Raw genomic sequence first — 24,887 nt, 5'->3', positions numbered from 1 at the left:
CTATTTTTTTCCGGAGCCGCGGACCAGAAGATCGGCGGCGCGCTCCGGAAATGCAGAGGCGGACAGCACACTGTGTGCTGTCCGCATCCATTCCGTCCCCATAGAGAATGAATGGGTCCGCACCCGTTCCGCAATTTGCCGAACGGATGCGGACCCATTATTACGGACGTGTGAATGGAGCCTTAAACTGCACGTTCGCCTACTTTGCATTAACTTTTGCAATTTGAAGAAGTGCCTAGCAAGGTGACATCACCTAAAGATAGCTTGGTTGCTTAGTTACACTGATAAGGTGTCACTTTCTTTTCTCATTGCTAACCTCCCTACTTTCAGGTAATTTTAACTTTAACGAACTGAACTCTCATTTCCTTGGAATTTTAGGCCTCATGAACACGACCATTTCAGTATTTTGGTCCGCAAGCCATGGATCTGCAAAATATGGATACCTTCTGTGTGCACTCCTCATTTTTCTCACTCCCATTACTAGAAATGACTATTCTTGCCCGCAATACGGATTATAATAAGACATGTTCTATAATCTGCAGAAAATACAGATCAGGGTCAATGTGCTAACCACAAAAAATGCAGATAGCTCACATGAAAAATATGGTTGTGTGCACGAAGCCCAAAAGAAAAAGTAATCAACTGTGAACAGCAACAAGTAGGAGTGGTCTGGTACTCAGATTCAGCACTTCTCTCCAAATAAAACGTTTGAGGACAACAGAAATCCCCTTTCCACTTTGTGTGGAATTTGTGTGATTTAGGCCTCATGCACACGACAGTATTTTTTCACTGTCCGCAAAACGGGGTTCCGTTGGTCCGTGATCCGTGACCGTTTTTTCGTCCGTGGGTCTTCCTTGATTTTTGGAGGATCCACGGACATGAAAAAAAAGTCGTTTTGGTGTCCGCCTGGCCGTGCGGAGCCAAACGGATCCGTCCTGAATTACAATGCAAGTCGATGTGGACGGATCCGTTTGACGTTGACACAATATGGTGCAATTGCAAACGGATCCGTCCCCAATTGACTTTCAATGTAAAGTCAGGAGTTAATATACCATAGGATCAGAGTTTTCTCCAATCCGATGGTATATTTTAACTTGAAGCGTCCCCATCACCATGGGAACGCCTCTATGTTAGAATATATCATCGGATTTGAGTTAGATCGCGAAACTCAAATCCGACAGTATATTCTAACACAGAGGTGTTCCCATAGTGATGGGGACGCTTCAGCTTAGAATATACTAAAAGAACTGTGTACATGACTGCCCCCTGCTGCCTGGCAGCACCCGATCTCTTACAGGGGGCTTTGATCCGCACAATTAACCCCTCAGGTGCCACACCTGAAGGGGTTAATTGTGCGTATCATAGCCCCCTGTAAGAGACCAGGGGCTGCCAGGCAGCAGGGGGCAGACCCCCCTCCCTCCCCAGTTTGAATATCATTGGTGGCCAGTGTGCGGCCCCCCCGGCCCCCCCTCCCTCCCTCTATTGTATTATCATTGGTGGCCAGTGTGCGCCCCCCCCCGGCCCCCCCTCCCTCCCTCTATTGTATTATCATTGGTGGCCAGTGTGCGCCCCTCCGGCCCCCCCTCTATTGTATTAATATCATTGGTGGGCAGTGTGCGGCCTCCCCCCCCGATCATTGGTGGCAGCGGAGAGTTCCGATCGGAGTCCCAGTTTATTCGCTGGGGCTCCGATCGGTAACCATGGCAACCAGGGCGCTACTGCAGTCCTGGTTGCCATGGTTACTTAGCAATATTAGAAGCATCATACTTACCTGCTGCGCTGTCTGTGACCGGCCGGGAGCTCCTCCTACTGGTAAGTGACAGGTCTGTGCGGCGCATTGCTTAATGATCTGTCACTTACCAGTAGAAGGAGCTCCCGGCAGGGGGGGGGGTGCACACTGGCCACCAATGATAGTACAATAGAGGGAGGGAGGGGGGGCCGCACTGGCCACCAATGAAATTAAAACTGTGGAGGGAGGGGGGTCTGCCCCCTGCTGCCTGGCAGCCCCTGATCTCTTACAGGGGGCTATGATATGCACAATTAACCCCTTCAGGTGCAGCACCTGAAGGGTTAATTGTGCGGATCACAGCCCCCTGTAAGAGATCGGGTGCTGCCAGGCAACAGGGGGCAGTCATGTACACAGTTCGTAGTATATTCTAACTAGAAGCGTCCCCATCACTATGGGAACGCCTCTGTGTTAGAATATACTGTCGGATTTGAGTTTTCACGAAGTGAAAACTCAGCTCTGAAAAAGCTTTTATGCAGACGGATCTTCGGATCCGTCTGTATGAAAGTAGCCTACGGACACAGATATGGATGCCAATCTTGTGTGCATCCGTGTTTTTTCACGGACCCATTGACTTGAATGGGTCCGTAAATCGTTGTCCGTCAAAAAAATAGGACAGGTCATATTTTTTTGACGGACAGGATACACGGATCACGGAGGCAGATGGCAAACGGTGCATTTTCCGAGTTTTCAACTGACCCATTGAAAGTCAATGGGTCCGCAGAAAATCACGGAAAACGGAGCAACGGCCACGGGTGCACACAACGGTCGTGTGCATGAGGCCTAATGGACATTTTTCATGGTCAATCAAAACGCAGGAAAATTTCTAGGGTTCCCAGAAGAAGATGTTTGAAAGTTGTAGACCATTTTAAAGGGGTTATCTAGTGACAGATAATGATGACCCATCCTCAGGATAGCTCATCATTATCAGATTGGTGGGGGTCCAAGTCCCAGCAGGGAGTTCCCATGATCCCCAGAGCTCTAGGTAGCGCAGCTGGCAATCAACAGCCTTCCAAGAACAGTGCTGTACATAGTACAGCGGTTGTGCTTGGTATTGCAGCTCAGCCCCATTTACTTAAATGGGCCTGAGCTGCAACTAGGCCATGTGACCGATGTACGTGATGTCACATGGCCTAGGAAAAGGCCGCAGAGCTCGCGGAGCGCCTGGCCTCTTCTAACAGCTGATGTATGGGGTCCCGGCTGTTGGACCTCTACCAGAGGACAGGTCACCAATAATGATTACCGGATAACCCGTTTAATCATCCTGTATTAAATCTGAATTTTGGACTATTCTGGTCAAACTCATCAACTGAGCACATCAATTCAATGATTTAGGAAATGTAGGAATTGTAATTTAGCCAATCAATGTTTGATCAGTATAATTTTGTCACAATAAGTGAGATTCCAGCTCTTTCAACTCACCTGCGGGTAGTAGATCAACCCATTAACATGGCACACACGCTTACTCCCTGAGACATTCTTGGTGGTTGGCTTTCCTGATTTGCTGCAGTATTGATGAGAATCATGCCACTGTAAAAGGGACCGTGCCTACAAGACAGAAGCAATAGGCAATCCTATGTAAACTATTGCTAATGGAGTTTGCCAGGGCATAACTGGTGGGGATCTGGGGCGGATTGACCATACCCCCTACAGGGAAACTTCCCAGGGGGCTGTCAGAGCCCTTCCCACAGCTGTCAGCCAGGTAAGTAGTGATCTGATGCTCCCCTCCTGAATTCAACTGTATTGCCATCCTGAGGCAACTGAAGTAGGACAGAATGTGGTAGCTGGTGCTGGCCACCACAGAGGGGCAGTTTTTGGGGAGGTATTTTGTGTTGCTGGTGCAGCATGTTGTGATGCAGTGTGGTATTTGGCTCTGCTGGAGCGGTATCATGCCACAACATGGTATTGCCCGCTCTGTCTACTTGTGTTGACCCTGCCTTCAGTCAATTTGGACCCAACTACAAAATGAAGCCACTTTTATTTTTTTTCCAGGACCACTTTAAGTTCCCAGGCCCCCCCTCAGGGGGTCCAAACCAATGAGACCTACTGAGTTCTCAGGATTGGAGGGTGTTCCAGAGGACAGTCCACCACTGATCATAAAGGGATGTCATATCCTAGCGATCTGCCATCCCTTTTTTTAAAATGGGAAAACCCCATTAACAAAATTAAGCAAATCGATGGCCAGGCAGAAGGTTACTTTAATTCTACTAGATACTGGCCGTTATGATGCGGCATGTCATTTTCACATTCTTGACCCTGCCCTACCTACCCAACAGGAGCCAGTTCTGTCTTTGATCGTAGGTACAGTTGCAAGAAAAAGTATGTGAACCCTTTGGAATGATATGGATTTCTGCACAAATTGGTCATAAAATGTGATCTGATCTTCATCTAAGTCACAACAATAGACAATCACAGTCTGCTTAAACTAATAACACACAAAGAATTAAATGTTACCATGTTTTTATTGAACACACCATGTAAACATTCACAGTGCAGGTGGAAAAAGTATGTGAACCCTTGGATTTAATAACTGGTTGAACCTCCTTTGGCAGCAATAACTTCAACCAAACGTTTCCTGTAGTTGCAGATCAGATGTGCACAACAGGCAGGAGTAATTCTTGACCATTCCTCTTTACAGAACTGTTTCAGTTCAGCAATATTCTTCGGATGTCTGGTGTGAATCGCTTTCTTGAGGTCATGCCACAGCAACTCAATCGGGTTGAGGTCAGGACTCTGACTGGGCCACTCCAGAAGGCGTATTATCTTCTGTTTAAGCCATTCTGTTGTTGATTTACTTCTATGCTTTGGGTCGTTGTCCTGTTGCAACACCCATCTTCTGTTGAGCTTCAGCTGGTGGACAGATGGCCTTAAAGAGGACCTTTCACCTTGAAAAACCTTGTGAACTAAGTATGCTGCCATGGAGAGCGGCGCCCGGGGATCTCACTGCACTTACTATTATCCCTGGGCGCCGCTCCGTTCTCCCGTTATCCCCTCCGGTATCTTTACTCACTAAGTTATAGTAGGCGGTGTCTGCCCTTGACCTGTGGGCGTCTCCCCCTCCTAGGCTGCAGCGCTGGCCAATCGCAGCGCACAGCCTGGGAGGTTTTTTTCTCCCAGGCTGTGAGCTGTGCGCTGCGATTGGCCAGCGCTACAGCCTAGGAGAATGAGACGCCCACAGGACAAGGGCAGACACCGCCTACTATAACTTAGTGAGTAAAGATACCGGAGGGGATAACGGGAGAACGGAGCAGCGCCCAGGAATAATAGTAAGTGCAGTGAGATCCCCGGGCGCCGCTCTCCATGGCAGCATACTTAGTTCACAATGTTTTTCAAGGTGAAAGGTCCTCTTTAAGTTCTCCTGCAAAATGTCTTGATAAACTTGGGAATTCATTTTTCCTTCGATGATAGCAATCTGTCCAGGCCCTGTCGCAGCAAAGCAACCCCAAACCATGATGCCCCCACCACCATACTTCACAGTTGGGATGAGGTTTTGATGTTGGTGTGCTGTGCCTCTTTTTCTCCACACATAGTGTTGTGTGTTTCTTCCAAACAACTCAACTTTGGTTTCATCTGTCCACAGAATATTTTGCCAGTACTGCTGTGGAACATCCAGGTGCTCCTGTGCAAACTGTAAACGTGCAGCAATGTTTTTTTTGGACAGAAGCGGCTTCCTCTGTGGTATCCTCCCATGAAATCCATTCTTGTTTAGTGTTTTACGTATCATAGATTCGCTATCAGGGATGTTAGCATCTGCCAGAGACTTTTGTAAGTCTTTAGCTGACACTCTAGGATTCTTCTTCACCTCATTAAGCAGTCAGCGCTGTGCTCTTGCAGTCATCTTTACAGGACGGCCACTCCTAGGGAGAGTAGCAGCAGTGCTGAACTTTCTCCATTTATAGACAATTTGTCTTACCGTGGACTGATGAACAGCAAGGCTTTTGGAGATACTTTTATAACCCCTTCCAGCTTTATGCAAGTCAACAATTCTTAATCATAGGTCTTCTGAGAGCTCTTTTGTGCGAGGCATTATTCACATCAGGCAATGCTTCTTGTGAAAAGCAAACCCAGAACTGGTGTGTGTTTTTTATTGGGCAGGGCAGCTGTAACCAACACCTCCAATCTCATCTCATTGATTGGACTCCAGTTGGCTGACACCTCACTCCAATTAGCTCTTGGAGATGTCATTAGTCACATACTTTTTCCACCTGCACTGTGAATGTTTACATGGTGTGTTCAATAAAAACATGGTAACATTTAATTCTTTGTGTGTTATTAGTTTAAGCAGACTGTGATTGTCTATTGTTGTGACTTAGATGAAGATCAGATCACATTTTATGACCGATTTGTGCAGAAATCCATATCATTCCAAAGGGTTCACATACTTTTTCTTGCAACTGTATATTACACATTTTCTGGATCTGTAAGGTTATGTTCACATGAAATAGCAAATCCATGCTGACATCCGCAAGATACCCACATAGATTTTCATGTGTACTTGGACTATACTTTGTGGATTTCACTCTTTGCAATATCAATTCCCTCCTTCACAGGGTCAAGTAGAGCATGTGGTGGATTTGAAAAGCTGCAGCATGCCCTAATATACACAAAGATTTCTCAGCAAGTTGTGAACAGATTGCACACGTAAAATCCACAGGACATAGCCTAATTGTAATTGCATACATTCACAGGTTCTTCCCACTATAAAAAAAACTCAAGCTCAGGGAGTTTATAAAATAGGTGTCGCCTACTGCCAGACCCTTTCGATGTCAGGGGCTTCACCAGCACCGCACACCATGACTATAAGGTTGTACTGAAATCATTCACTGCTCCACCAGATGTGCTGATGCAAGAGCCTTGAAACGTCTCCAATGCACTTAAGAAAAATGTACAGCCACCAGCAGTATTCTTTATTCTAATAGAGATGATCTGTGTCAAATGTGATCATGGCCATTATATGTGAGGAGACAGCACAGTACTCGTACAAGTCTGGGCAAGAGACAACTACACCCACTGTGCAACCTCGTCTAGATATCTGCCCTGGGCAGCTCTGTATTTCTGCTCCAACAAGCCTCAAGACCTAAGGAAAGAATGACACATTCAAGACACTACTATGGCTTTCCTGGGGGCACGTTATTGCCCCCTCGTTGGGACTTGTAAAGCTATTCATCATACAGGTATGCAAACTTATTAACCAAAAGTACTCTAACTAGCCTCATAATCCATTAAATAATACTTGTGGCCATTCAGCTGGATGCATGGGGTTCCCTGCTCCAATATGTCTGTGACATTAAATGTCTGACCTAGCTAAGAAACTAAAGAAGTTTGAAAATTAAAGGGGTTGTCCCACAAAAAATATTCTGCAGTTTTCAAACCAGCACTGGATCTGAATACTTTTGTAATTGCATGTAATTAAACATTTTGTATAGGAACTGAGTTATAAAAAAAAAAAATATATCTGTATAGCGCCACCTGCTGTTTGTTCTTTTTCTTATTTCTCTGTCCACCTCGCTGTGGTGGACATACATGCTCGATTACATCACTCAAGTGCCTCCTGAGCTGTCACAGGGAGAGAGCTGCAGCAGAAAGGACACACCTCCTGAGCTGCAACAAAAGGGATATGTCTCTTGAGCTGCCAGCTACATATAAACCTAGAACAGCAATTGGAGCAATGAATGGGGGATCTCTGGATCCATGTGAGGTATGAAAAATCAGCGTAAATCACACTGAGCTGCGCCTTGGCTATGTGACCGATGAACATGACGTCAAATGGCCTAGGAAGAGGCCTAAGCGCTCATTGGAGCACCGCAGCCTCTTCACGTTGATCGGCGGGGGTGCCATATGATCTCATATTCTGAGAATAGGCCATCAATATAAAAATCCCCAAAAAAAACCTTTAACCCCATAAGGACCAGGTCTGTTTGGGCCTTAGTGACCAAGTATTTTTTTTTATCCTTGCACTTACTTTCCCTCTAATAAATACATTTTGGGGAACTGAATTATTGACAGAATTTTGTATATGTGCAATATATAAAGAAAACACACAAAATGAAGGCACGCTCTTCGCAGAAGTAATACCCTGCATAGCAGCAATAAATTCTCTGCATCCATTTTTCGATCAATTTTTGCAACTGCTTTGCTGAGGTCAGTGAATTTCCCCGAAAGTTCTTGTTCTAAAGCAGATTTTTCCAAAGATCCTAGAAAACAAAGAAATCTGAGAATTATCATATCATTCAAGCAGTACGTGGCTTCTGTTGCCGCTGTCCATGTTCACAATGTGAGTCAAAAGGTCTCCGAAGCTCCCAGAAGAAGACAACTATGGCACAGAAGCACAAATCAGCAGTTAAAGGGAACCTGTCACCGGGATTTTAGGTATAGAGCTGAGGACATGGGATGCTATATTGCCGCTAGCACATCCGCAATACCCAGTCCCCATAGCTCAGTGTGCTTTTATTGTATAAAAAAAAAGATTTGATACATATGCAAATTAACCTGAGATGAGTCAGAGCTTGAAAATATGACTCTTCTCTGGTCACACAAGTAACATGACTCTTTTATGTTAATTTGCATATGTATCAAATCTTTTTTTTTACACCATAAAAGCACACAGAGCTATGGGGACTGGGTATTGCGGATGTGCTAGCGGCCATCTAGCAAACCATGTCCTCAGCTCTATACCCAAAATCCAGGTGACAGGTTCCCTTTAAGGCCCCATTCACACGTCCGCAATTTAGTTCCGCATTTTTCCGCATTCTATTCGTGCCGGCGATGTGCGGTCCGCAAAATGCGGAACGCACATTGCCGGTGTCCGTGTTTTGCAGATCCGCAAAACACGTTATGGACGTGTGAAGGGAGCCTTAAAGTAATAGCACACACCTTAGGTGAGTGTTCTAGCATTTAATTATCATGGATAAATGAAAAAACTTACCAAGATCTAGAGCAAACTCAGTAACACAGGATTCTGAGCAACCAAGCAGAACCGAGTCTTCCAAGCTAAACTTGTCTTTTCCACAACTACCGAGGACTTGCAGTAAATCTAAGACCCATCAAAATGATAGTACTGAAGCAATGTATGAAGATAACAATTCTGTACTGAAGCATCTTAAATATTTCTATAGGAAAAAGTGCACACTTCAATAGGGGAACATGTCCTAGAGCCAGGGGTGTAGCTATAGGGGAAGCAGGAAAAGCAGCTGCTTTGGGGCCCGAACTCAGAAGGGGCCCACCCAGGAGGGGGACTAAAAGATATTATTGTCAGGGCCCCTCAACAGCATTATAAAATCTCATTATATACAGGGACACTGTAGAAAACGGACAGCGGCTGTTGGGCATCGTCTGAGAAAGCAATTTTGACTGGCCACAGGAGTGGGGGTTGCAAGGAAGAAGTTGGTTGCAAAGAAGTTCCTGGGGGGGTGGCCCAGTTAAAAAATTTGCTGATCATGTGACTGCCCAAAGGGCTGCTAGCTCTTATGTTGAGGCCCTGACCGGACGTGATTCTGTGTCTTGCTGTTCATCCGCATAGGGTACATGCAGCTGAATGGGAAGAAATGGAAGCACATCGGACTTCAGCAGAGGAGCCCACAACCAGTCGGTCAGTCATATGATCACAGCTGAGACGGTGGAATCGGCAGAGTGATGAAAGGTTAAGTACTGCTGAAACGCTCTTCCTTCCCCAAGTTAGGGTACTTTCACACTTGCGTTGTTTGATTCCGGCAGGCAGTTCCGTTGCCTGAACTGACTGCCTGATCAGGCAAACTGTATGCAAACGGATGTCATTTTTTCTGACTGATCAGGCATTTTTCAGACTGATCAGGATCCTAATCAGTCAGAAAAATGCCTGATCAGTCTGAAAAATGCATTGCAATACCGGATCCGTTTTTCCGGTGTCATCAGGCAAAACGGATCCGTTTTTTTTTTTTTTTTTCATTTTTAAAGGTCTGCGCATGCGCAGACCGGAAGGACGGATCCGGCATTCCGGTATTTTGAATGCCGGATCCGGCACTAATACATTCCTATGGAAAAAAATGCCGGATCCGGCATTCAGGCAAGTCTTCAGTTTTTTTCGCCGGAGATAAAACCGTAGCATGCTACGGTTTTCTCTTTTGCCTGATCAGTCAAAACGACTGAACTGAAGACATCCTGATGCAAACTGAACGGATTACTCTCCATTCAGAGTGCATGGGGATATGCCTGATCAGTTATTTTCCGGTATAGAGCCCCTGTGACGGAACTCTATGCCGGAAAAGAAAAACGCAAGTGTGAAAGTAGCCTTAGTTGAAACAAGAAATGTCAGTAATGCCTGGAGATGTCCATACACATCACCGTAGATAGAAGTTGGCTGATGGTTAAACAGCAGTTGGACAATCATCTGGTGAACGACCATTTTGCAGACACGGCCATGAACAGTTTAGTCCATATTGGCCATTACAGTTGATCAGACTGCCCATACATATTCAATGAAACTGGACGAAAGATCTTTCTGGGAACATTCTTTCAAAGAAAGAGCTCTTCATCGATAAACGATCTTTCTTTCAATGAAAGCTCTTTCGTCCAGCTATCGGATGAAAATTTCAAACACAGCTGACTTATCAGATAATGTTGGTCTGTTATCGGTTGGTTGTTAAATTTTACCCGGTGAACGTTAGTTTTGGTTGTAATCATCCATTTTGATCAACTTTAGTCTAAAGTCTATGGCAACTCTTAAAGTGTACTTGTACTTATAAAAAAAACTTTTGATATGTCATAGTGATATAACAAAGATTTTGGTCAGTAGGGTCTTGGTGCTGAGACCCCTACTGATCACTAGAAAGGAGATAAAAGATGTCAGACTACATATTGTCTCTACTTGATGTAGGAGACGGACTGAAGATGGGCTCACAGACTTTCTATTGAGCCTGTCTTTTGTAGTGAGGGAAGAGAGCGCTATGTGAGTGCTTCTTTCCCCTCATTCTAGTGATCGGTAGCAGTGTCAACACTTGGACCCACACCAATCAAAACCTTTGATATGACATAGCAAAATTTTATTTATTTTTTTAAGTACAGTTACACTTTAAATATGTTCAAGAAACTGGCGTTCCTCTGCTGTCAGCACTCAAAGCTGCGCTGCAATATACAGTCCGGACTGCTGTGCAGAGGACTCCTGTGCGCAAGCACGGAAGTCCTGACAATGTATTTCAGCACAGCTTTAAACGTTTACAGCAGAGAACAGGGGCCGTGAAAAAATAAAACATAGCAATCTGGACTTCTTATCTGCAATACCGCCCATGTATTACAGCAGTAAATAGTCCAAAATCATGGTGACAGGTTCCTTTAATTAAGGATTCTGCCAATGTGATCTTTTGTAAAAACGGGTAGTGTGGACTTTCTCTGAGTTTGCACAGTGTCATAATATGCCAATATGCACGAGCCTAAGGATTGTGAAAATCTTACCTACCTGGACTGCTGACTGCTGGTATATAGAAGGTGTTTCCAGACTTCCGGATAAGTGGTGAAAGATTGTGGAATAGGTAGAAAGATCCCGATTTCAGGGCTTGGCGACAGGTGTCATCATTTTCTTTCAGATCAAACAGGAAGCTGAGAATGGACATAGCAACTACATTAATGTAATGATTCACTTTTACATATCTGGGACCCCCACTGATCCGAACTCTGTCATCGGGGCACTCCATTGAAGTGAAGCAAATCTTAAATCCAAGTTGTCTTTGTAATACATCTTCATTACTGTTCTTTTCATTTTCGTGTATTTTATCATCATTTCTTTACTCTCTTGCTACCAGGTTGGAGGCTCCTGCTGATGCAACTCATAATAGCTTTATATTGACTTAAAGGGAATCTCCACCTTTTATCATCATGTAGTTTTATGTCCAAAATTCTCTACAAAGTAATTCCTTACTGCATCTTTCTAGCAGCTGGAGCTTTGTTTTTCTGCTCCAAATCAGAACATAACTAGAGGGATACAACTGCATACTGTCCTATTTCATCCTATACCAGTATGCAGAGAGCTTATTGGCTCCCTCTAGTGGAGGGCGGCTTGTTCTAATGATTTATCAACCCCTTTTCCATTTTTAAATTTTTGTTTCTTCCGCCCTGCCTTTCTGGAGCCATAACTTTTTCATTATTCATTTCACATGGCCATATGAGGGCCTGTTTTTTTGCGGGACAAGTTGTACTCTCTAATAGCACTATTTAATATTGCATATAATATAGTGGGAAGCTGGAGAAAAATAGGGTGAAATCAGGGAAAAAACACGCAATTCTGCCACAGATTGATTCCCTGTGAAATCATTCCCTGTGTGGTAAAACTGACCTGTTACCTTCATTCTACTGGTCAGTACGATTACAGCGATACTACATTTATATAATTTTGCTTGTATTTTAATACTTAAAAAAAATAAAAACCTTGGAACAAAAATATTTTTAAAATCATCACCATATTCTGAACCCATTACTTTTTTAAATTTAAAGGGGTTCTGTCACCAGGTTTGACCCCTGTCAGCTAAACATATGCTGATGTTCAGGGCCTCATCACGATTCCTAATGTGTGCTTATAAATGTCCTCTGTGGGCTTATTTAGCTAAAAAAACAGCTATTACTAACCTGTCAGTCAAACAAATAAGGTGCCCAAGGGGATGTTAATGGATGCAAGATGCCCGCCGCACCCACCGCCGTTCGTGCCCAGCGCCGCCTTTCCGGACTTCTGCACCGCCTCCTAATCCTCTGTGCCGCCTCTCGCTCTCCCTCCCTCCCCCCTCCTCCTGCTGTAAGATCTCGCGCTTGCACACAGGGCTCTGCCTGATGCGCCCGTGCAGACTTCTCCATTTGGCTTCTTACAGCGAAGTGCGCATGCGCCGGCACTTCGCTCAACCCCTGTATGCGCGAGATCTTACAGCAGGAGGAGGGGGGAGGGAGGGAGAGCGAGAGGCGGCACAGAGGATTAGGAGGCGGCGCAGAAGTCCGGAAAGGCGGTGCTGGGCACGAACGGCGGTGGGTGCGGTGGGCATCTTGCACCCATTAACATCCCCTTGGGCACCTTATTTGTTTGACTGACAGGTTAGTAATAGCTGTTTTTTAGCTAAATAAGCCCACAGATGACATTTATAAGCCCACATTAGGAATCGTGAAAACGCCCTGAACATCAGCATATTTTTAGCTGACAGGGGTCAAACCTGGTGACAGAATCCCTTTCTAAGGCTACTTTCACACTACCGTTCAGAGCGGATCCGTCTGGGGTCTGCACAGACGGATCCGCTCATATAATGCAGACTTGGGATCCGTTTAGAACGGATCCGTCTGCATTATATTGTAGAAAAGATTCTAAGTCTGAAAGTAGCTTCAGACGGATCCGTCCAGACTTTACATTGAAAGTCAATGGGGGACGGATCCGTTTGAAAATTGAGCCATATTGTGTCATCTTCAAACGGATCTGTCCCCATTGACTTTTTACATTGTAAGTCTGGACGGATCCGCTTGCCTCCGCACGGCCAGGCGGACACCCGAACGCTGCAAGCAGCGTTCAGGTGTCCGCTTGCTGAGCAGAGCGGAGGCTGAACGCTGCCAGACTGATGCATTCTGAGCGGATCCGCGTCCACTCAGCTTGTGAGCCCCTTCAAACGGAGCTCACAAGCGGACACCCGAACGCTTGTGTGAAAGTAGCCTTAGTCTACAAATCTGTGTGAGGGCTAATTTTTTTGTGGAGCGATCCGTAGTTTTCAGTGATATAATTTTGGAGTATGTATGACTTTTTGATCTTTTTTTTTCCATTTTTCTGGGGAGATGAAGCAACAAAAAAACTGCAAATCTGAATTTTTTTTCCCCATTACGGCGTTAATACGAGATATATATGTTTATATTTTAATAGTTCAGGCATTTTGGGACTCTGCAATGTCTATGATCTTCTTTTTATTATGTATTTTTTATTATAGGGAAAGGGGGTGATTTAAATGATAACCTTTTTTTAAAATTTCTAAAAACTTTTGTTTTACCTTTTTAGGCCCCCATGGGGACCTCAACATGCAACCATCAGATTACCATTTCTATCCAGTAATTGTATTTAATGCATTACTGGATAGAAAATTCACTATATTCCAATGTAAAGCTACCACCTGCAGGCCTACTGTAACAGGGCTGCTGTACGCCACTGATCGCCCGCTTATCGCCGGGGTTCCGGGCGCCGCGCTCAGTGGTGACCTGTGTGCGGTGCCTCCCATTTCACCGCTGCAGTCCTGGGCTCAGTTTCTGTAAGTGGTATTGCTTTTGAGGATTCGCTCCACTGCGTCCACTTAGCCCTGGACACAGCATGAGGTAGGCTGGTTTTGTGTTACACTGCTCTAAGGGCGGAGCGCATTACTCTCTGGGCTGTGTGGGTTAGGTCAGGTGACCTCGCTGACCAACCCTGGCTCTCCTGCAGGTATTTAAGTGGCTCAGCTCTCTTCCCAGATGCCTCAGTGTCAAGGTCCTTGGGTTTGTTGGTTCCTGATACTCTCATGTGCGCCTGATTTATATTTCGTTCCTGGACTCTGTTTATCGTCTGATCCCTGTCTGCTTGCCTTGTCTCACCTGTTGCCGACCCGGATTGCCTGACCTGTACCTGTGCCGCTTGCCCTGACCTTTTGACTACGCCTCTGCCTCATCCTTCTGTACTGCACTGTTCCTCCTGGTAATGACCCTGCCTGCCTGACTACACGTGTACTTCTAGTACCTACCCAGGTATCTCCTGGTCCGCCTGGACCAGCTGCCACTGACTCGGGGATTGCTCTGGAGTAGCCCCTGGCAACTACCCTAATGGCTTAAGTCTATCCTCACCATCTGAGGCTCTAGTGAAAACCAGGTAGTTGCTTAGACACGCCCCTCCAGAGTATAGCCAGTCAGTGGCACAGTGGGTTCACACCCACTGGTTCGTGACACCTACACTCCATCGCTGTGTGGGGAGCCTTTCCAGAACAGGAGCGCAGTGCTCCCAGTTTTTCAGACGCGATAACGCTGATCACAGACATTAGCCTCAGGTGCCTGCTGTCTGAAACATCAGGCTCACTGCATCTATGGCGCCTGCTCTACTCCAGAGAGGACGCCATCTTTAAAGACCTCTAGTTATTCCCAAAGTAATGTTAGTGTAGCGCCACCTGCTGTTTCTATTGAACAGCATTTCTGTGTTCACCTCAGTAAATGTGCTGAGGAGGACAAACCTGCTCAGTCTTACTCCTCTCTCTGCAACTCGAAGTATGTGGAGGGACCCCTGGTGTGGAGAGTCGGCTTCTTCTGAAGCTGTAGCATCTTCTCTGCTTCTTAAAGGAGAGTCTGAGCAAGTACAATTGTACTAATGCTGCTTCACTCTTATCACTTGCTCAGGATCTCCTCTGAGAAGCAGAGAAGACACTACAGCTTCAGAAGAAGCCGGCTCTCATCACACCAGGAACCCTCCATATGGCCTCATGCACACGACAGTATTTTTTCACGGTCCGCAAAACGGGGTTCTGTTGGTCCGTGACCGTTTTTTCGTCCGTGGGTCTTCCTTGATTTTTCGAGGATCCACGGACATGAAAAAAAAGTTGTTTTGGTGTCCGCCTGGCCGTGCGGAGCCAAACGGATCCGTCCTGATTTACACTGCAAGTCAATGGGGACGGATCCGTTTGACGTTGACACAATATGGTGCAATTGCAAACGGATCCGTACCCCATTGACTTTCAATGTAAAGTCAGGAGTCCCTATTAAACCATCGGATCAGAGTTTTCTCCAATCCGATGGTATATTTTAACTTGAAGCATCCCCATCACCATGGGAACGCCTCTGTTAGAATATACCATCGGATTTGAGTTACATCGTGAAAACTCATATCCGACAGTATATTCTAACACAGAGGCGTTCCCATGGTGATGGGGACGCTTCAAGTTAGAATATACTACGAACTGTGTACATGACTTCCCCCTGCTGCCTGGCAGCACCCGATCTCTTACAGGGGGCTGTGATCAGCACAATTAACCCCTCAGGTGCCGCACCTGAAGGGGTTAATTGTGCGTATCATAGCCCCCTGTAAGAGATCAGGGGCTGCCAGGCAGCAGGGGGCAGACCCCCCTCCCTCCCCAGTTTAAATATCATTGGTGGCCAGTGTGCGACCCCCCCCCCCTCCCTCCCTCTATTGTATTATCATTGGTGGTCAGTGTGCACCCCGGCCCCCCCTCCCTCCCTCTATTGTATTATCATTGGTGGCCAGTGTGCGCCCCCCCCCCCCGGCCCCCGCACTGGCCACCAATGATAATACAATAGAGGGAGGGAGGGGGGGGGCCGGACACTGGCTACCAATGATAATACAATAAAGGGAGGGGGGGCCGCACTGGCCACCAATGATATTAATACAATAGAGGGAGGGGGGGGCCGCACTGGCCACCAATGAAATTAAAACTGGGGAGGGAGGGGGGGGTCTGCCCCCTGCTGCCTGGCAGCCCCTGATCTCTTACAGGGGGCTATGATACGCACAATTAACCCCTTCAGGTGCGGCACCTGAGGGGTTAATTGTGCGGATCACAGCCCCCTGTGAGAGATCGGGTGCTGCCAGGCAGCAGGGGGCAGTCATGTACACAGTTCGTAGTATATTCTAACTAGAAGCCTCCCCATCACTATGGGAACTTTTATGCAGACGGATCTTCGGATCCGTCTGTATGAAAGTAGCCTACGGACACGGATCACGGATGCCAATCCTGTGTGCATCCGTGTTTTTTTACGGACCCATTGACTTGAATGGGTCCGTGAACCGTTGTCCGTCAAAAAAATAGGACAGGTCCTATTTATTTGACGGACAGGATACACGGATCACGGAGGCGGATGACAAACGGTGCATTTTCCGAGTTTTCAACTGACCCATTGAAATTCAATGGGTCTGCAGAAAATCACGGAAACCGGAACAACGGCCACGGGTGCACACAACGGTCGTGTGCATGAGGCCTAAATCTGAGGGAGCAGACAGAGAGGAAAGACTGAGCATGTGTCTCCAGCTCGGTGCATTTACTGTGGTGTACACAGAAACACTATTCTATAGAAACAGCAGGTGTACTAACATTATTCTGGAAATATCAAGGGATAGAAGCATTGTTAATAAGTGTAAATGCTAAAAAAGGTTTATAATTATGGGCTGGATTAAATTTAAAACCTATATTAAAAAAAGGGATAACCCTTTGAAAGTGAGCCTGTCACCATGAAAATGCAAATTAATCTGCAGGCAGCATGTTATAGAGCAGAGGAGCTGAGCAGAATGATATATCGTTTTGTGTGAAAAGATTCAGTATAACTTTCATTCATTTAAAATCTTGCTCATTCTGAGCAACATTTTCTAAAAGAAAAAGCATTACCTGTTTTCGTAGGTTAGTCCGTGCAGTCTGACACTGGCAGCACTGATTAGTTAGTGTCAGACTGTGCAGGGACACCCCCCCCCCCCCTCCCCCCCCCCCAACTAGTAACACCCATCTGGAACTTTATAGCAAACTTCTAGTATTTCATTCATAATTTCTAGCAGGAATAATATAGGAATGGCACATCGTAAACTCATAAGAATAGATGCTCCAGAATTGTTATTGCATGGGGTTACTAAAACATACTCGTCTGGAGAGGTGACAGGTATTCTGCACTTTACTGAAACAAGAAAAATGGACTTGGAACAGTGCAAAAATCAGGGGCAATTACTTGCTCCTATGCAAACAAACCTTGTCATTTTGAAATATTCCTTTGATTGTTCTCCACATACCACAAACCTATTACATCAGACAGACCAGGAGCCTCAACATACCAAAAATAAGACTTCTACACACCCTGCCAAAAACCACTGCACTCACCCAAGCGACTCCTGAATTTACTTTCCACTTGAAGGCAACAGGCAAGGCACAAGGTTACACCCTTCATCAAAAAATGTGCTCAAATACTTGGACATGCTGAGAAATAGCAGAAGGCCTTTAAGGAATATTTCTTAATAAGCAGTGGACTTTCACAGTGGGCAAATGTTTTGTTCTATCCCACCTTCTTCAATTTGCATTGTATGTATTACATGTCAGTTTTAGGGTGCTGCCACACGTTCAGGCTTTTTGATGCAGTTGTTGAAGCCAAAACCAGGAATGGATTTAAAAAAGAAGAGAAGTAGTATCTGCCCTTACAGGGGTTTTCCAAGACTTTTTAACTGACCTATCCTCTGGATAGATCATCAGTATCTGATCGGTGGGGGTCCGACACCCGGGACCCCTGCCGACCAGATGTTTGAGAAGGCAGTGGCTCTCCTATGAGCACCTCGGCCTTCTCTATGTTCTTCCTAGGCCAGTGATGTCACGTTCCTTGATCACATAGCCTAGGAGCAGCTCAGCCCCATTCAAGTGAATGGTGCTGAGCTGCGATACCAAGCACAGCCGTTACACAATGTATGCCGCTGTGCTTGGTAAGCCGCAAGAAGGCAGCGGCGCTCATAGGAGCGTCGGTGCCTTCTCAAAACAGCTGATTGGCGGGGGTCCTGGGTGTCGGACCCAAACAGAGACTGATGACCTATCCAGAAGATAGGCCATCAGTATAAAAATCTTGGAAAACCCTTTTAATAGGTTTTCTCCTATGCAAACCTAATTTGGACTTCGAAAACTGCATCAAGAAACCTGACATGTGGCAGCACCCTTAGACCAACAATTAACATTATATCGTCAGGCCGAAGCCCAGCTGACAACAGGAAGGACAGTGAGGTTGTCATCTATATACTGTCATTTTCTGCTGCTCCGTTAAACTCTGTAATTAAGTTCTAAAATACCAGAGAATTGCAAAGAATAGCCAAACACAGCTGTAGTGACCCAGATATCCAAGCTGCTTTCATTCTTTTACTCCATTAGGGTCCTTACACACATCAATTTGGCTTTGCCTTTTTTCACCAGGGTTTTTTTTGAGGGGGATTTGTACACAGGTCAGGTCATTTACTAAAGACAGGTGTTGCGCACACCAGCCTTACTAAAAATCCTAAAAAGTAGATCCGACCGCACCTCCCGTTGTATCTTCTGCTGTCCATGCACTTGAACAGAAATCTACTCCAACGGGCACCAGTTTTGTTGCACGCATATTGTTAAATGAGTTGGGCCACAGAGGTCCCAGTTATGTCCTGCCTCCTCCTGGCAACACCCTGCCCACTTCTTGTAAAAGCGGTGTGTTGGAAAACCCCACACATTTTGTCACAAACTAGCAATTGCCCTAAATTTTGGTCCTTTAGGCTACTTTCACACTAGCGTTCGGGGTTCCGCTTGTGAGCTCTGTTTGAAGGCTCTCACAAGCGGCCCCGAACGGATCCGTATGGCCCCAATGCATTCTGGATGCGGATCCGCTCAGAATGCCTCAGTCTGGCACCGTTTGACCTCCGTTTCGCTCAGCAGGCGGACCCCTGAACGCAGCTTGCAGCGTTCGGGTGTCCGCCTGGCCGTGCGAAGCAAAACGGATCCGTCCAGACTTACAATGTAAGTCAATGGGGACGGATCCGTTTGAAGTTGACACAATATGGTGCAATTTCAAACGGATCCGTCCCCCATTGACTTTCAATGCAAAGTCTGGACGGATCCGTCTGACTAACTTTCACACTTAGAATTTTTTCTGAAAGATAATGCAGACGGATCCGTTCTGAACGGATCCCATCGTTTGCATTATAGGAGCGGATCCGTCTGTGCAGACACCAGACGGATCCGCTCCGAACGCAAGTGTGAAAGTAGCCTTACTATGCCAGAAAAATGGTGTATAGTTATAATAAATGACCCATAGTGTGTCTTACCACTAGCATTTTCTTTGACATTTCTCCCCTATAATGCTGAAACGGCAAAAGCTACAGCATGTTGCATTTTTTATAAGAAGCAAGAAAGGCAAAAAAAAACACATTAACAAAAATGCTAGGAGCAAAGAAAATGCTTGTATGTTCTGTGTAAAAGAAATGCACCAAAAAACACAGCAAAGAACACAAAAGTGCAGAAAAACAACACAAAAAAGTGTAAAAGCACCCTAAGGCTACCTTTACATGTTGCAGAATATGTGCACATTTTCCGTGCAGATTTCAACGCAGAAAAAACGGCAGAATAATACAGTAACAGAAACTGTATGAGATTACAATAACTCATGTACACTTTGCAGATTTTTTTTCTGTGCGGAAAGTGACTTGGATTGCAGTTTTAGCATGACCTGGGAGGAAAAGGACCTTTGGTGATGTCACTGCGCTCATCACATGGTCCATCACCATGGTGATGGACCATGTGATGAGTGCAGTGACATCACTAAAGGTCCTTTTCCTCCCAGGTCCTCAAAGAAGAAGAAAGAAGACGAGTCGGGCTGCGAGTTTAATTTATTTTTAAAAAAATAATCCCTCCATCCCTAATTTACTTAGCATTCTGTATTAAGAATGCTATTATTTTCCCTTATAACCATGTTATAAGGGAAAATAATAAAGATCGGGTCCCCATCCCGATTGTCACCTAGCAACCATGCGTGAAAATCGCACTGCATTCGCACTTGCTTGCGGATGCTTGCGATTTCCATGCAGCCCCATTCACTTCTATGGGGCCTGCGTGGGAAAAAAGCACAATATAGAGCATGCTGCGATTTTCACACAACGCAGAAGTGATGCGTGAAAATCACTGCTCATGTGCACAGCCCTATTGGAGTGAATGGGTCTGGATTCAGTGCGGGTGCAATGCGTTCCCCTCACGCATTGCACCCGCACAGAATTCTCGCCCGTGTGAAAGGGGCCTTAGGGTGTGACCACACAGCATGTACTGCAGTTGAGTACCATGCAGCTACACAGGCTGCAGCAGACCCTAATTAAACTATTGAGAACCACTCAGTTTAGTTGGTCTGCGGGGTTCTCCGGGCTTTTAATATTGATGACCTATCCTCAGAATAGGTCATCAATATCAGATTGTGGGGGTCCTTAGGGTATATTTACATGTTCAGATATGTGATCAGGTTTTGTTCAGGTTTCTGATGCAGTTTTAAAATCCGGTGTGGATCATAAAGGGATAGGAATTAAAGTGAACAAGGCCCTATCACGCCTGGCTGGGAATGTAAACGTGGGCACACATGTACAGTTCTCTCCATGCACTTCAATAGCACCTAGGAAAATAGCAGAGTGGGCAGATTTGGCTAATTTCTGATGTGCTTTTAAAGAGAATGAGACCAGCACCCATCCTGTGGACATGACATAAATGTCCCACATGGGAATACCTCTTTAAGCTTTACCCATTTTAGTTGCATAAAACAGCAAATACAAGAAACATAAAGTGCGACTAATAAGATAACATAAAAAAATAAAAATAAACATAAAAAGCAAAAATAAAAATGCAAGCTGACATACCGTGCTTGTTTAACGTAGGAGGAGCAAGTCCTGACAGAACGGGCTGTGTGCCTAACAGCGGCGCTAAGCATTTTCTGCATCTAACTCTCACTACAGCGGGGAAATACCTAAAAATAACAAGGGCAAAACTGAGATTACAATAAACAATAAAATCCAGCAAAATTCTAAAACTCCTATTTATATTTGTTGGCTTACTTTGAGACAGATTTGTGGCCCAATTGTGGTACCCAATAGTCCTGCCTATTTCCTGTGAATCCCCACCCCTCAAACAAGTCAGAAAAAGGTGTAGAAACCCTAGATGCACCAAATTGCGACCGTTTTTAGACAGATGTTTGGTGCAGGCATATTAGTAAATCCAGGCCTGCATGTGTGAATCCAGCCTAAAGATGGCCTTAATCAGCAGATCAAGAAATGTGTGATGAAGACAAGAGCAATACCGTAGCTGTCAGCCAAACAAGCACCCTGCCCACAGCCGTCTAAAGTGCATTTAAGGCCACCATAACGGGGGTTGTCCGGACGATGGAAAAAAATATATAATGATGTCATACTCACCAATTTCCTGCTGCTTTTCTTACGCCACTTCCCAGGTCCCCTAATATTCTCTACTTCCTGGTTCCTCTCAAAAATGTGACCACTCAGCCAATTACTGGCCCCAGCGGTGATCCACCTTATCTAGCGATGACTGAGCAGACATTTCCTGTGTGTCAAAAGGAACCAGGAAGCAAAGACCGGCGGGAGACCCATGAAGAGTCAGAGAGCGGGAGCTGCCGAGGTGAATATTACTAATTTCACTTTTTGCTGTTCTGACCCAGCAGTACTATAAGACCGCAATTTCAGAATACAGTCAAACTACAGTAGTTTTGCTGCGAGTTTCACTAAAACGAATTTGACCTCGAGAATGTACACTAAATAGGCGATTTGGAAGGGTGAAATCCTTGAACAATAAATATAAAATGATGGCATATCAGATAAAGATTAGGGTGGATTCTAGAGTTCAGACCCTATTAATCAGACATTTATTGTGGATATTCCCATCTCATTTATAGGAAATCTACAACTCTAATGACCGTTTGTACACAGTCTTGATATTCCCCCTGTGCTGGTGGAGAATGTGCTTAATGGGAATCTGTCACGCTGATTTTAGGCCATTATCTACAGTAATACATGAGTAGTAAGTATAAGGAGTCCAGACCACTATTTTTTATTTTCCTACTGCCCCCAGTTCCTCCCACTGTCAGCGCTCAGAGCTGCACTGAAATACACAGTCAGGACTGACATGCGGTTCTAATATAATGGAAAGGACTTATGTGTGCATGCACAGCAGCACTGACAATGCATTTCAATGCAGCTCTAAGCGCTGACAGCAGGCGAATAGGGGGCAGTGGGGAAAAAAATGTCATCTGGACTCCGTATCTACAGTACTACTCATGTATTACTGTAGATAATGGTCCAAAATTGGGGTGATAGATTCCCTTTAACTTATGACAAGGCTCACTCCTCATAAATGAAGCGCATCCTCTAGCACTCCTTGCTCTAGATCGAAATCTATGCCAGCTCATAAGTGGTACAGATTTCAGTCATCACTTACGCCAGAAAACCGGAATAAAGAGGTTAAATGTGCCGAGGCCAAGAAGAAATGGTGAAGAAGATGAAGTGGCAAAGTGGTGTACAAACGCCACTTCTACATGGATTTAGGTGCAATGGTATTTTAAGCTGAAGAAGTGATGTATGAGAGTGATAAATTCTCCCCTTAGTATAACGGTATGGCATAAAAATGGTTTGGGAGGTTTGGTGTAAAGCAACCAAGGAGCTCTGAAAAATGGAAGGTGGAATCTCATTGGTTGCTATGGGCAACTAAACCAGTTTTCCTTTACACCAGTTTTGATAATTCTACCCAGTATCTTTATTCAGTTGAAGTAAAGATCATGTCTCTTTTGATCATTTTATTTTAATTTCATTTTAATTTATTTCACTAAATTTCCTAACACCAGCCAATATTCTTAGGGCTCTTTCACACCTGCGTTATTGTCTTCCGGCATAGAGTTCCGTTGTCGGGGCTCTATGCCGGAAGAATCCTGATCAGGATTATCCTAATGCATTCTGAATGGAGAGTAATCCGTTCAGGATGCATCAGGATGTCTTCAGTTCCGGTACGGAACGTTTGTTGGCCGGAGAAAATACCGCAGCATGCTGCGCTTTTTGCTCCGGCCAAAAATCCGGAACACTTGCCGCAAGGCCGGATCCGGAATTAATGCCCATTGGAAGGCATTGATCCGGATCCGGCCTTAAGCTAAACGTCGTTTCGGCGCATTGCCGGAGCCGACATTTAGCTTTTTCAGAGTGGTTACCATGGCTGCCGGGACGCTAAAGTCCTGACAGCCATGGTAAGTGTAGTGGGGAGCGGGGGAGCAGTGTACTTACCGTCCGTGCGGCTCCCCGGGTGCTCCAGAGTGACGTCAGGGCGCCCCAAGCGCATGGATCACGTGATCCATGTGATCACGTCATCCATGCGCATGGGGCGCTCTGACGTCATTCTGGAGCGCCCCGGGAGCCGCACGGACTGTAAGTATACCGCTCCCCCGCTCCCCGCTCCTACTATGGCAACCAGGACTTTAATAGCGTCCTGGGTGCCATAGTAACACTGAAAGCATTTGGAAGACGGTTCCGTCTTCAAATGCTTTCAGTACACTTGCGTTTTTCCGGATCCGGCAGGCACCTCCGGCAACGGAAGTGCATGCCGGATCCCAACAACGCAAGTGTGAAAGAGGCCTTAGCAATGATTAATTAATGTTCGATGTAACTAGTTTATTGTTTATTTTATAGTTCATTAAGAACTTTAGTGAAATACATTCAAATAAATAATTCAGAAGAACATAGCGCCTAAGTTATAAAGAGGCGCAGGCCTCGTGATCTATTAGGCGCATCACCCAGCAGGCTGTACACCAGAATAAAATCTACTGCACCTCAGAGATGCCACAGATTTGTCTTCATTTGCCTCTGAAAACAGGCACAAAAGAAGATATCACAAGATATCACAAGTGGTGTTTAAAAAGTCTCAAACACGATGTTTGCGACTTTTTTTATGCCACAAAAATAGTGCAGGGAGATGATAAATCCTCTCCAGTATCTTAATTTGATCCTTTTGTTCAATAATCCTAAAACCAGCATAACACGATTCCTTGGCTTCATAGAGCTCCTGCTCTCAAATCTACAAGACGCTTCTTCCACACGGAAGCCCATGAATTATGTTATGTTTTTATGAAGATTATTCAATAAAGATACCACTTTTATGGTGAGTGCCATGCTACACAGTGGAGTCACATTATTATGACCACCAGCTATCATCCAGGGTAACTGCCGTGTGCAGTACAGACAGCAGCTAGAGGGGCTGGGAGTGACTCAATAAGGTCCTGGTAGGTTGTCACAGGTATCTGGAGCCATGCTGACTGCAGTGCATCCCACAGCTGCTGAAGGGTGCATGAGGGGGGGGATCCATAGAACGCACGCAAAGATCAAGGTGGTCCCACAGATGTTAAAGTGTTTTCAAGTCTGGGGACTTAGGGGGCAAGGGTAGCACTTGGAAGTCTTGGTCATGCCCTTCCAACCAATGTCGGATATTTCTCACTGGAAGATCTCATCCACCCAAGGGAAGACAATCAGCATGTATGGTATGGATCTATCTGCAAGGAAGGATTCATTTCATACCCAAGTCAGTTGAGAGTGCCTTCCTCATGGATGAGTGGGCCCAAAGAATAATACCATGAAAGCATT

General features: G+C 45.5%; 1 protein-coding gene across 1 annotated transcript in view; it reads right to left on the bottom strand.

Annotated features, from left to right (window-relative positions):
• The window catches only part of NUDT13 (nudix hydrolase 13), a 69,877-nt gene that overhangs the window by 7,024 nt on the left and 37,966 nt on the right, over nt 1-24,887 (bottom strand). The window contains exons 2-6 of the mRNA XM_040437938.1: nt 21,117-21,223; nt 11,217-11,356; nt 8,712-8,819; nt 7,862-7,980; nt 3,209-3,334 (exon numbers count right to left, since the gene is read on the bottom strand). Coding sequence (XP_040293872.1) covers nt 3,209-3,334; nt 7,862-7,980; nt 8,712-8,819; nt 11,217-11,356; nt 21,117-21,196 — 573 coding nt within the window. The 5' untranslated portion in view covers nt 21,197-21,223. The remainder of the gene's footprint in view (nt 1-3,208; nt 3,335-7,861; nt 7,981-8,711; nt 8,820-11,216; nt 11,357-21,116; nt 21,224-24,887) is intronic.

Source organism: Bufo bufo, chromosome 6 (assembly GCF_905171765.1).
Source record: "Bufo bufo chromosome 6, aBufBuf1.1, whole genome shotgun sequence".
In the NCBI taxonomy this organism is placed as follows: Eukaryota; Metazoa; Chordata; class Amphibia; order Anura; family Bufonidae; genus Bufo; species Bufo bufo.
Note: the sequence above shows the minus strand (reverse complement) of the source record. Positions and strands in the feature narration are given on the sequence as shown.